This window comes from Morone saxatilis, unplaced genomic scaffold (assembly GCF_004916995.1).
Source record: "Morone saxatilis isolate NCDOM2014 unplaced genomic scaffold, NCSU_SB_2.0 Contig2, whole genome shotgun sequence".
NCBI classification, from domain to species: Eukaryota; Metazoa; Chordata; class Actinopteri; family Moronidae; genus Morone; species Morone saxatilis.
Genome location: NW_023339762.1, coordinates 22508883 through 22521480, shown reverse-complemented (window position 1 = coordinate 22521480; position 12598 = coordinate 22508883). Strand labels below are relative to the sequence as shown.

At 40.4% G+C, this 12598-nt stretch overlaps 2 protein-coding genes across 3 annotated transcripts; one reads left to right on the top strand and one right to left on the bottom strand.

Annotated features, from left to right (window-relative positions):
* The first annotated feature begins 319 nt into the window (after positions 1 to 319).
* Positions 320 to 4535, top strand: zgc:153031 (uncharacterized protein LOC557552 homolog). Its single transcript, XM_035665344.1, has 6 exons — positions 320 to 509; positions 1497 to 1546; positions 1825 to 1930; positions 2061 to 2187; positions 2752 to 2867; positions 3706 to 4535. Exons 1-6 carry the CDS (start codon positions 415 to 417, stop codon positions 3794 to 3796), a joined length of 585 nt encoding a protein of 194 aa, XP_035521237.1. The 5' UTR covers positions 320 to 414; the 3' UTR covers positions 3797 to 4535.
* Positions 4536 to 8741: 4206 nt separating this feature from the next.
* mterf2 (mitochondrial transcription termination factor 2) lies at positions 8742 to 10983 on the bottom strand. Of its 2 annotated transcripts, XM_035665807.1 has the most exons (3): positions 10905 to 10949; positions 10092 to 10235; positions 8742 to 10009 (listed from the first exon to the last, which is right to left on the bottom strand). In XM_035665807.1, exons 2-3 carry the CDS (start codon positions 10162 to 10164, stop codon positions 8856 to 8858), a joined length of 1227 nt encoding a protein of 408 aa, XP_035521700.1. In that variant the 5' UTR covers positions 10165 to 10235; positions 10905 to 10949; the 3' UTR covers positions 8742 to 8855. The 2 variants fall into 2 exon arrangements, with proteins under 2 accessions (XP_035521700.1, XP_035521701.1); XM_035665808.1 differs by lacking the exon at positions 10092 to 10235 and having other exon boundaries at positions 10905 to 10983.
* Positions 10984 to 12598: the final 1615 nt, after the last annotated feature.

The window sequence follows — 12598 nt, the reverse complement described above, 5'->3', positions numbered from 1 at the left end:
GAGGGAGACTTTATTTTTTGCATGTTTTCACTGTTTCAAATCTTTTTTTCTGTTAGGTTTATTTTTGGGAATGTCAGTGTCCTTAAGGCGTAACTTATTGAACTTTTTACGCTTTGCAAACTGTATAAAAAGCATACAGTATACCTTAATTAAAATACTATTGGTAAACAACGCTTGTGTAATGAGCAGGGAGCCCTCTCATGAGTGAGTCACGTTGCTGTGTGATCACGCAGGCCCCCAGGGTGGGGACAAACTCCACCGTGTCCAATAGCAGCTGCCGGTCGGTGGGCGGTGATAGCGGAGCTCAGACCCCGATCAATAAAGGGCTCCCCTCCCGCACACAGACTCCATCAGAACCTGTTGCGGGTCTTCAGCTTTCTGTGTGGTTCGTTTTCCTTTGAGCGCCTGTAGAAGATGGAAACCGTGCAGAAGAAACCCGTTCGCCTCATCGCAGCAGTTTGCAATAACAATGGGATCGGGAAAGATGGGAAGATGCCCTGGAATCTACCGTAAGAGTGAACCTATTTGTGATGAGGACTTAAAATGCTCGATTCAGACTAGTTACTTAAGATTGTAGCTTGTACGTGCAATTATCCTGATATTATACATGTAAATCAGTGTATGCTGTGTGCAACAGGACTGTTCATTAGGCAGTCAGTAATCATAATCTGCAAACCTCTATGTAAAGTTTTAAGTAAAAGTTTATTCAGCCTCTACAATCTGCTGCAAAGACTCTTTCCAATATGGATTATTTCTAATGAATCAACTGATCTATAAAGGTAGACCAGAAGAGCCCAAAATGATGGATGATAAATATAAAATAAGATAGACTTTATTGATCCCACTCTGGGGAAATTGACTTGTTACAGCAGCTCCAGATATAACTTAGCAGACAAGAAAAAAACAAATACACTTTAAATAACAAAATAAAATAGGAAGATATCAAGAAAGAAATAGAATTAGAGTTGTATACACTATATACAGTATTTTTATACAGATGTGATTTAAGTTTAAAAAAAAGAATATTGCACAGGTTACAGCATATTGTAGAAGTAAATAATACTATTATGATAATAAATATTACTTTACTGCCTCAAAAGCCAAAAACTGAGAGAAAATTACGTTGTGATAAAATGAAAAACAGCTGTGATCAGAGGAAAAAAAGGAAAAGTTGGGTATATTTAACAGACAAATTACAAAAGTTTACAGTTTCCTGTTGATAATGTAATTGATTACAATAAAGCTTAAGAACAGAGAGTTTTAGTGGCACTGACAACAGCACTAGTTGCGAAGGTACAAGCAGCATGCTGAAGTTGTAGCAGTGGCAGCAGGAGCATTAGTAGTGGTACAGTAGTAGTAGACAGTAAGAGCAGTAAGTGGTGGCTCATGGGAAGTTTATACAGTAAAATAAAAGGAAGATACTGTGTGTTTTGATGTGTTATAACTACTATATAGGTCGTACTTACTGTTTAATATTGAAAATGTGGCTCTTACAGATCTGAATTCCAGTACTTTTTGAAGACTGTGACGACGGTGTCGAGACCAGGTAATATTACGTCATATTATAGCCACCTCATACAGGCCTGGGTTTCATTCAAAACTTTACAACGTCTTTATTTTTGTACTTATACCAAGTTTAACTGACTGGAATAGTCATAAAGTGACATTTTGGTTATTTTCTCCTTATCTTAAGAATATTATGATATAAAATGACGTGAAATTCTGAAACCCAGTCCTGTGCTTTGTGCCATGAGAAAAGATGTGAGAGCTGCAGTAGTTGAGGTGTGGAGTTTAGTGTCAGACATTTTATTGTATCTGTTTCAGGAAAGATGAACTTGATGATCTGGGGCAAACGGTGCTGGCAGTCCCACCCAGAAACTACATTCCCACTGGCCAATGCTCTGCATGTGGTGCTGAGTACGAAACTGAAGTGAGTGCTCATACGCACGAGCATCTGCATCACCAAGGGGAGAAAGATATTTGGGGTTATCCAGAAAGCAATCCTGGTTTTTCATTGTCGTTGACCTTTTTGTATCTGCTGGACATTCCTCCTCTCACAGGACGGTTCCAGATCACGCCCATTTCTTGTGCCAAGACTTAGAGAGTGCCGTTCGCCTGGCTTCACAGCCCCCTCTCGCTGACCTGATTGAGACCATCTGGATTATTGGTGGGACGCAGGTCTACGAGGTAAACTAGCAAAGCTGGTGAAGCATGTTTGACCCAAAAATGTAGAGGTTTTCATGTGCGGTGTGTTGACCCATGAGACCCACCTCTGAATGAAGACTAGAAGATAGTGCTGACCTGGAAATCCAGTTTAAAGTACACCTCCACAGGTGTTTTCACTTATGCCTGATTAGTTTCAGGCCTGTTTGAGTTTTGAGGTTGTGTACAAACTGTGCTTGATTGACATCTACTTCTCTTTTAGTATTCTTGCATCTGTTAAAATGGGACCTACACATTTATGCTTTGTATTACTACATTTAGTTGGTGGCCTGCTGTGATTCCCAGCTCTGCCTAACAGAAGCCTGGAGTTCAGTGTTGCTTTAACTTTTAAAATGATCCCACAGCAGCAGGGCTGGAAAGGAAACAGTTAAATTCCAGTACCATCTGGAGCCATTAATATGCAAAGATGTTTTGTCCAGCTTAGATTTCTTCTGTGTTAATACTGTGCTAAATTACACATGGAAAATCCTGCTTGTTAATACTGTAAATGTGACCAAAATCTCTGTTGCTTCTTGTTTTTTTGATCAGCATGCGTTGAAGCACCCATGGTGTGACTTGGTTTACCTGACAGACATCATGGCAGACTTTGAGTGCGATGTTTTCTTCCCTGAGTTTGACAGAGGACTGTTTAAACTACAAGAAAAGTATGTGTTTATGTTGTGTTTTATGTCATGTGTTTTACAAAAGATGTGCGATGAATAACAAAAAAGCTCTTTCTGGTCAGTCTTGGCTGTTTAAAGGACTAGTTTGTAGGATTTAGTGGCATCGAGCAGTGAAGTTGCAAACACCTGAATATTGCTTGCGTTACAAGCGTTAGGAGAAACCACAGTGGCTGTGAAACTCGCAAAAATACACAAAAGGCCCTATCTAGAGTAGTGTTTGGTTTGACTGGTAAAAACAGCTCATTCTAAGGTAAAGAAAACACAATCAATCTTATTTTCAAGTGATTATAAACTAATACAAACTACTGGACTATGAATGCAGTTATTAAAGTGTGGCCAGGAAGCAAAACAGTGGCTACATAGATTTTGCCTGATAATCGCCCCACGAGTCTAGATATAAAACAAGGTCATGAAGAGAGGCACGTGTGGCTCTTCTTTTGTTACAAAGCAAACATCAGCACTATCTGTGTACAGACTGTATTGTCAGTGGTTTAAATAGTTCAGCTCAGAAGGACTTGCTGACATCACCATCACTGGTTGCTATGATATTAGCAAGTTTACCTGAATTGCACTACATTTGAATAGTAAATGAATAAATGATGTTCAGTAAATGTTGCCTGTTCTTGGTATTATCCAGATTTTTATCATTACAGGCGCCATAAAAGCTCATTTATATCCCATTTCATGGTTTTAAAGATCATTAGGGTCTACTAGTGTTGTGATTGTTTAATTGTTTAATTTAATTGTTCATACATTATATATGCATTATACTTTTGTCGTTAAGTTAACTCACAAAACTTTTCTTTTGTTTCCAAACAAGTTTCTCAGGTGTACCGAGTGGAATTCAAGAGGAGAACGGCATCAAGTACAAATGCCAAGTCTTCAAGAGAGAGATTGGTGACGCAGTGTAAACAACTAACAGAGAAAATCAATGCATCCTCAGAAAATACTTGCAAACATTCTTTGCTGAGTCAACTCCTGGATTCCTGCTAAAACCCAAACCCAAAGTTTATCATTGTATTTTTATAAAAGCAAGGAAAGGCAACACTTTCTCTTGTCAACACTCTGTAATATAGTCATTGAGCATTCCAGCTAGTTTAAATATGACCTTTGTAATCCATGAAGCATTTGAACCATTTTACATGAAAACACTGTGAGCACAGACACTTTAACAGCATTCCAGTTTAATCTTCAAGTCTTTATGTGTATTTACTCTTCATTTTATAGAATTATTTTCACTGCTGTTTGATTGCGATCAGTTCTGGTATGAGAAAAACCTCCTGCCACCTACTGCTGTCACCTTGTCACTCGTCAGCGTTCCCATCTCGTCCTCCTCCTCAGTATTGCAGCTGCTCGGAGAATATGCTTGTCAGTGAGTCAGTCAGCGGCCTACGTCAATGACAGCCTATGCTCTGGGTACCACATCATCTGGTCTTTTCTAAGCCAACATGACAGATGCCAGTTTATAAAGTGACAAGTAAATTACCCTTCTGGTTTGCTTTGATAATATAATGGCCATCTTGTTATTTAAATAAATATGGAGAAATGTTACAGCTTGTAATTCTTTTGTGGTTAGCAATGGAATTTGTTGATGATGGTTTTCACTGTTTTGTTTTGTTTTTTTTGGTGAAATTATGAATAAAAATAAACAAATGGTACATTTTTAATGGAGAACAAATGCCGTTTTGTGACTTTATTTTTCATTTTGAAAATTACCCGTATTCCTCTGGTTGTATGTGATCCTTTTTGCCACTAGATGGAGGTATATCAACAAGACAAGGGACAGAAAGCCTCCTTTTATGCTGCCAGTGACTAATTATCAATAGATTTCACCAGCTTCTATCCAAAGGCATTTCTGGAAGTTTGTTAACACTATCAGAAAGCTATCTTTTGGATTACATGTAAACTTACTAAATATCCAAACAACATAACTAGATAATAAAAACAAATATAGTTAGCCTATGATAGCTTATAGAGGGATTTCACAGACTGTCTATAGTTAGATCTAAGGTGAAAAATATGAAAGCTTCAAGTAAAAACGCATATATTAACTTTAGTTTTCTGGAAGTTTCCTATTGCCTCCCTCTTTCCCCTCAGATCATCAGTTTACTTACACAGACCTATGAGAACTAGACAGAAGGCATTCACCTTTGTCAGCTCCAAAATCTGAACACATGATAAAGGTATGTGACTGTATTGAATGTCAGCAACACTCCCAGCCTCTGTCTGAGTATCATTTAAGGTCATGTCTTCAGCCTTCTGTGTTTTCTCATCCTTGCCACTGCAAAACATGCAGCAAAAACATCCTTATCATCACATGGAGTTTGGTGGTTCACAGCAGTTCCCACCCAACATTAACATGAGCAGAGGTCAGTGGAGTGTTGTAGTCTGTCTAAAGGATTTTTTAACACGTTTTTCAAACCCACTCTAATACAGAAACTCATCAACTCACAATGCACCCAAACATAAAAGGAGCATAGTTCTGTAAAAAGTCCAATACAATGAGTAATAAACAGACCTGTATATGGCAGAGAGACCTTTCTTACAGCAGAGTTTGACTTTTGACAGTAGGAAAAGCACACTTGTTAATAATAACATTAACGATGGCTCTGTTCTATTCATGTGTCCCAGTAAGACATGACAGTGTGACAGTAAACCAGCATGCACAATACCAGGACCCTGAATCTGAAGCAGCTAAATGGAATACATTTTAATGCGTGACACCTGTGCTTTTCCTACTGTGACATGCTAAAACAGTGCATTTCAATAGATTTCAAAAGGAGGCTGCTTTAAATGGTCAGTGACATTATAAAATCCAAAATGAATGATTCACAAGATGGAGTGACACACGATCCCAGTGGACTGTACCTCACAACAGGCCAAATTACCTGTACTGACAAATGAGCCCATGTTTCAAAGTTGTGAATCTCAGAAGCAACGTTCAATATAGAAAGTTATTTACCTTTTGTGCATTGAACGTCCATCAATGTGACATTTATTTTCCTCCCGCAGCATGTACTGTATATTCGTGTTGTCTCATCGGAGTGCAGATTGAAGTCAATTTTGGGAGATGAGTAATGACAGAAAATAAACTTTCCGGTGTAGGTGGGGAGTGAAAAGTTGTGTACACAGAATAACTAGACTGGGATTTCTGAATAGATTTATTTGTCTATTTTAGAATAACTAGTCATTGCTTTAGTGTTTCTTCCCTTAACCATATCATGTTATTGGTGTTTTTAAAGCTGGATTAATTAAAATGTAGGGAAACCTACATTAATTAATAATGTTAATAAACATTCATTTTAAATGTATATTTAAAAGTTTAGTGAGTGTAGTGAACAAAAGACCAGACAAACTGTAGTTTGTAGTAGTATTTTTCTTTAAGTTGTGATGGAACATTTAAATTACTAAAAAGGTTATCTTTCTCCTTTATTGGCTTCCTATATATATAAATAAACAAATAAATATGTCTGAATCTAAATAAAAATTCAACAAACAACTTAAGCTTAAAGGACCAGTGTGTAGGATTTAGTGGCATCTAGCTGTGAAGTTGCACATTGCAACCATATGAATACAGTGCAGTCTTCCAATTGTGTAGGAGATACTACTACAGTGTTTGGTTTGTCCTTTCAGGGCTACTGTAGAAACATGGCGGACTTTGGAGAAGAGGACCCGCTCCCTTGTGTAGTAAAAAACGGCCCATTCTAAGGTAACAAAAACACAACGGTTCTTATTTTCAGGTGATTATACACTGATAAAACATACCAATTAATATAATATTCCATTTCTGCCAACAGATGCTACTAAATGTTACACACTGGACCTTAAACTCACACTCACAATATCTTCTGCAGCAGTGCTCGTCCATGCTCTGGCTTAAGGTGGAAATCATAGTTTTTAATTGCAGATGTCATCTGTTTCTGGGGAGATAGGACCCATAAAAGCAATATGTTAAGCATGGCTAATATCAGCCAGTGTCATGTTTGAAATGAAAGAGGACAATTTATACTCACTCTTATTAACCTTTCCGGCTTTGCTGTGTAACTCAAGAGCACAGCGCGGAACGATACAGCAGTCGACAGAGGAGAGGACGAAGAGGACAGTGGGTAAGAAATAGAGGTGACCTGCATTTATACACCCGAGGCCTTGCCTTATCTGCAACATCCTGATTAACTCCTTGTATTTACTACTGAGCACCACTGAAAGACACAGCCTTGCAATATGATTAAAGGAAGCATCACTGATGTCTGTAGTAAAATTAGTACCCTTCAGTACATCAGCTGCAATACTTGAGGTACTGTTGTAGCCCCTCAGGGGTTCCAACTTGTGAATGGTTCGAAAATGAACACTAGTCAAGCATCCATCTGCTGAGCTCAAATTCATTACCAGATGCACTCACTTTCGCATCATCTGCCCAGTGGCTATCGCCATGACTACGGAGCCGTGCTGAGTGATGCAGACGGCAGCAGATGGGAAGTGGAAGTTGTTAACGTATATGACCCCCCTCTCTCTCTCCCTCCCTCCATCCTTCCATCCTCCTCCCTCTGGACACACAAGTCCTCTTTCTCTTCCTTTGTTGTGACCCCCATCGTCCACATTACGAGAGCGAGGGAACCTTGAGGCATAAAGTCATGGCTTCATTAGCTGGGAAGCTCACTCCCATTAAAAAGCAAAAAAAAAAAGCATGTTTCAAGGGCTTTTGCTGGCTTTGAAACATTAAGGCATATTCAAAATGAGACGGGGACATTTTAAAATGCCCTCTCTTGGTTTAGACAATGCTTAGTAAGATTGTATATTGATTTTGTGGCTTATACTAAAATAAATATGGGCCCTAACCCACATACAGTCTTTTATACCTCCATATCACATATAGACATGAATACCTTATTAATAAAGCCAAACATAATGGAAAATCTATTTTGCATAAATCAACTTCTTTTTGAATAAAGATTGCAGAGTGCGTTCAAATAAACCACTTCCAATCCAGATGAAAGGGACTTCATTTTCCTTCCTTTTTTATCGCAACGTGTGGGTACATTTGAATTCATTTAAAATTATAATAAAGTGACATTTCAGCAGTGAAATAGCCTATAATAAAGTGTCTCCATCTGTAAAGTAACAATAAAAATCTGAGACACAGTTAGATTTCCTCCCCGAGGGGAACAGTTTGCTGCCAAGAACACTGCGAAAATGAGACACTTGCACAGGCTGTAAATAAAATGGTTTGCAAAGCCTTGTTTGTCCTCGCTTTTACTAGATAGTATTACATTTGATAGACGAGTCAGCATGTCTGTCACTACACAGTTGTGTCATGAAGTGTATTATGGAAAGTTATTGTGATGAGGTAACTTGTAAATAAGCTATAATAAATTCTTTATTTGGCAAGGGACTACATCAAAGCATGACACATTAAGACACCATTGCATTTGTCTCACTTCCTGATATCACTCTGGGAAGTCATTACATAACCACCCTCATCTCTTAAGACATGAATTTACAGCAGCATTAGAGTGTGCCGCTTTCCATTTGAAATGCCATCGGACTGACTGTTTGTGTTGGTCTGAACTACAAGTGAATAATTTAATTTGAAACATTTTTGCATTTGCATTCCAAATTAGAGGAAAACCGGGGCTTGAAAAAAAAAAAGAAGTGTGATCCCTCATATCAGTTTTGAGCACATGGAGAGAAAAACTTATTATTATTTACATCCATTAAAGCTGGCATTTTGAGTTTGTTTTCCATAGCACTCTCAGGCATCTACACTGTCAAGTTCAAATGGCAAAATTGTAATTTGTCCAACTAAACTACAGAAATGAACACATATATCTGATAATAAATAAAGAAGTGGGTGCACCCTGAGGTTTTAGACACTTTAATCTGATATTGATATCATAAAGATATTAATAATCCCAAGAACAGAATACATCCAGTTAGAAATTGAAACATTTGCATTCGTCCACACAGATTCTGTCAGTCATCCGCCTTTAAAGGGGCAACAGGGTTGAAAATTGGTCTCTCTCTACGTAGTTGTAATTTTCCATAGCTTTTTTCAAAGTCCTTCTTAGTGCCATTCAGGACATCCAGACTACCTGTCCTTACCTCATAACCATGCGTCCTCAGTTGGTGGATGCGATAGTTCACTATCTGTGTAGTCAGCTCCATAACGGTCGGAGTTTCTACGATTTGAGACATGCTGATGCCGGCACTGAGGAGACCCTTAAAGCGCTCAGCCAGAATAGCTTCAGGGTAGTAAAGCAGAGCCGGACAGTTGAGGATGATGTCCCGCAGCTCCTCCTCAGAGCAGCCCATCGTGTCCTGGGAGTACGCCAGGGTGCGACGCATGCTGTCCGGGTTCAGCTCGGTCACAAAGCCCCTAAGTTTCGAGAGGAGGCGGAGGAGCTCTGCCGTGCTGAAGCCCTTGTCTCTCAGGAACAGCAGGTTCTGCCTCAGCACCTCGGGGGGCTTGAGGAGGACAAACGGGTTCTGGCTCAGCAGCTTCTGAAGCCAGATCTTCATGTTGGCCTCCTCTCCACCAAGCTCCTGGTAGGCCTGCTGGAGGGTGCGCACCATCACCTCGTTGTCCTCTACTGGCCGGCTGAAGCTCTGAGGCGCGCTGGCCATGAGCTTGGTGATGATTCGCTTGTTGAGGTTTAAGCTCTGGAAGTAAGCGATGTTGTTCTGCTGGTTGTCGTGGTGGCTGGAGGAAGTGAAGAAGGAGGCTGGGAATTTCTCAATGATACCAACCAGCTCTTTCTGGTTTGGGCACACGGACATCCACAGCGTCCTCTGAGCCTGCATCTGCTCTGGGGGACAGAGGACCGCTTCAGGGTGAACCGCAAGGATCCGAGCAATGATGGAACCCGAGGCTCCCATGTCCTTCAGCAGATCTGCTACCTCCTTAGTGTAGGCTGGCGTCTGATGCAGAACCCAGCCCTTAAGTTTCCGGACCTTCTGGATGTCGACAGAGAGATTATAGAGCTCCTCCACTGTCTGCCGGTTCTCTGCCGAGCTCAGCGTTGCACACGGCCTTAGCTTTAAAGGCAGAGCTGTGACTCGTTGGCACCGAAGGCACAACGATGTTGCTGTCAAGCGCAACATTGATGCAACGTCCTGAAGCTGGTCACCTAAAGGCGGCGAGAGAAGAAGTAGTGGGTGACAACCGAGCAGGTAGCTAAAATAACTACTTACTAAAAATACTGGCTTCACCTTCTGAAGTAGCACAGGCAGTTAGATAATGACAGGTTGAGCGGAGACTTGCAGGGATACACCATTCTAACATTATTCAAACAATTCAGGAGCCGTGGTGATGCTCTGTATGGTCAGAGGTATGGCGTGGAGGGTCAGGTGCTTCTATGAGGACAGGAGACTGACCATCAGGACTACTATTTACATCATTAGTATGCAGTACAACAATATCTACCTGACATTATGCACAGCCAGGGGATATTTGTGGAGCTTCCTGTTAAAAATGTCACTGACTCACACAGCCAAGAACTGTTCATTCTCAACAAACTCAGTAGAGATACTTATATGAACTTCCACCTTCCAAGTATTGACCGAATACTAACAGAAATGTACCTTCGTTATTCATTTTCCGCCTGAAAGCCTTAAGACTACAACCTGTATTATTGTTAAAACTGACATACTGGTTATGTAAACTGATAAAATCTTGTAAAAGCAGGTTGTAATTGAATCTCCCTGCTTTGACACAGGGAGTACCTGGCTGTTGTTTTTTACCGCCACTCATCAAAGCCCTTGCCTTCACAGAACCATAATGGTTTCTATGCACAGCTGCTGCCAGATGTTTCATAGGGGAAAGTGGAAAAACATCAGTCACAGGTAATGAGCAAGTGTCAATCACGACAGAGGAACACTTTGGAAAGCATAACAAATTACCATAGAGTAACCTTATTGTCACACTGAGTCGAATCAGACACACAAAATGAATGTTACTGTCGACCGTGGTGTGTAAATACGTTTATTTAGCACATCGATATTTTTGTTGGAAAAAGAGTTTACCTTTAGCAGCGGTCAGAGGAAGTGACGTTTGTTATGAAACGGATTTCTTCTTCTACGGTCGGTCTGTGTTGTCTTTCGCACCACAGCGCCACGCCAGGTGCGGGGAAAGGTACTGCAGCACAAACTAAATCTTTATAAATTCAAAACTGATTCTGAAATAGTTTCTTCTCTCTCTCTTTTTTTTTAAATTGTGCAGAATGTAGAAAAGTCATTATCGCTGTCGAAAATGTGTGTTATTTGATTTTATACTCCCATTGCCCCTATTTCTTTCCTCTTTTCAAAGCCCGGCTCTTTTATTGCAGCCCATATGTCCAGTGATTAAATAATTTTGGCAAAAATCTTTATCTCAAACAGCAGTTGGTGCGCCTCCACACCCTGCAGCATACGGGGCCCTGATGAGTGTAATCAGCGCAGGGCTGAATTGGACTGAACACACGGAGAGTTTTCTCGCAGTTGGTGCTTAATCATGATGCTTGATCACCAGCTCTTCAAGCTGTTCCCTCAGCAGCACGGAAGCTGCTGCTGCTGAGTGGGTAGCTGGGTTCATTATAGTTTATGTACTAGTAAACAGATGATGAGCCTCAAAGGAAAACAGGTTGGTGCTTCTTTCTTTTTTAATACCCAATATGTTGACAGGAGTGAGCTGGTCATCAGATTGCACCAACAGTCTTGTTAGTAACACTTTGTGTCTCTCAGACAGATGGTGTCCAAGCAGCACAAACACAGATAAGAGAGACTTAGATTTGTTTTTGCATGTGTTTTCATCGGAAAGCAGGTGTATAAAATAACATGTGGGCCTGGAGAGTAAACAGTTTCATTCACTCTTCTTCTATTTGCAGTCAACCTGTTAACTGTTTCCCAGGCTTTTATCAAAAGTTTGAGCAAAGTCACGCAATCAGTATCCACCCTCTCTGCTGCCGTGCTCATTGGTTTCTGCAGGCATGACAAACTAAAAATATAAGGAGTTATTTAAAGGTCCAGTGTGGATGATTTAGTGGCATCTAGCAGTGGAGTTACAGATCGCAACTCCCTCGCTTCACCCTCCCATTCCAAGTGCAAACTGCGGTGGCGAAAACCGTGTGAAAAATGTGAATGCCCCTTCCTAGAGCCAGTGTTTGGTTTGTACCTTCTGGGATACTTTAGAAACATAGTGATTCAACATGGCGGACTCCATGAAAGGCGACCGTGTAGATATAAACGGCTCATTCTATTTATTTTTAATTTTTTGTTGGCCTTTAATCTGCAGTGACAGCTGAAGAATGACAGGAGGGGGGAAAGAGAGAGAGGGGAAGACATGTCGCAAAAGGCTGCAGGTCGGAGCGGAACGACCCAGCCCTGGGGTGATTTTACACTAATGAAAACATACCTATGAATATTATAGTCAATTTCTGCCAAAATTACCAAATACAAGAAGTATTTAGCAGAACACTGGCAGAACAAAATGGCAGATAGAACCAAGAGAGGCAAAAAAAATGCTTGGCTGAGAGTAGCATTAAGTAGAATCCTCCAATTTAGGCTCTATGTTGTGTTTGTGATCCAGTATGTCCCTCTCCATACTGAAGACAGTCTATGAGTTTGTGTCAAGTCACTGTGATAAATGTATAGCTGGTGTGAGATATGTAACTTGCCCAAACAAGAAAATTTAAACTGCTACATACTTACTGTGAACGTGTTGTGGTAACACTCAACGCTGC

Coding starts and splice junctions, on each gene's coding strand:
- zgc:153031 (XM_035665344.1), top strand. CDS start 415: ATGGAAACCGTGCAGAAGAAACCCGTTCGCCTCATCGCAGCAGTTTGC. Junction 510..1,496: donor AAGATGCCCTGGAATCTACC/GTAAGAGTGAAC, acceptor TGGCTCTTACAG/ATCTGAATTCCAGTACTTTT. Junction 1,547..1,824: donor GACGACGGTGTCGAGACCAG/GTAATATTACGT, acceptor TATCTGTTTCAG/GAAAGATGAACTTGATGATC.
- mterf2 (XM_035665807.1), bottom strand. CDS start 10,164: ATGTTAGAATGGTGTATCCCTGCAAGTCTCCGCTCAACCTGTCATTAT. Junction 10,010..10,091: donor TGCCTGTGCTACTTCAGAAG/GTGAAGCCAGTA, acceptor CGCCGCCTTTAG/GTGACCAGCTTCAGGACGTT.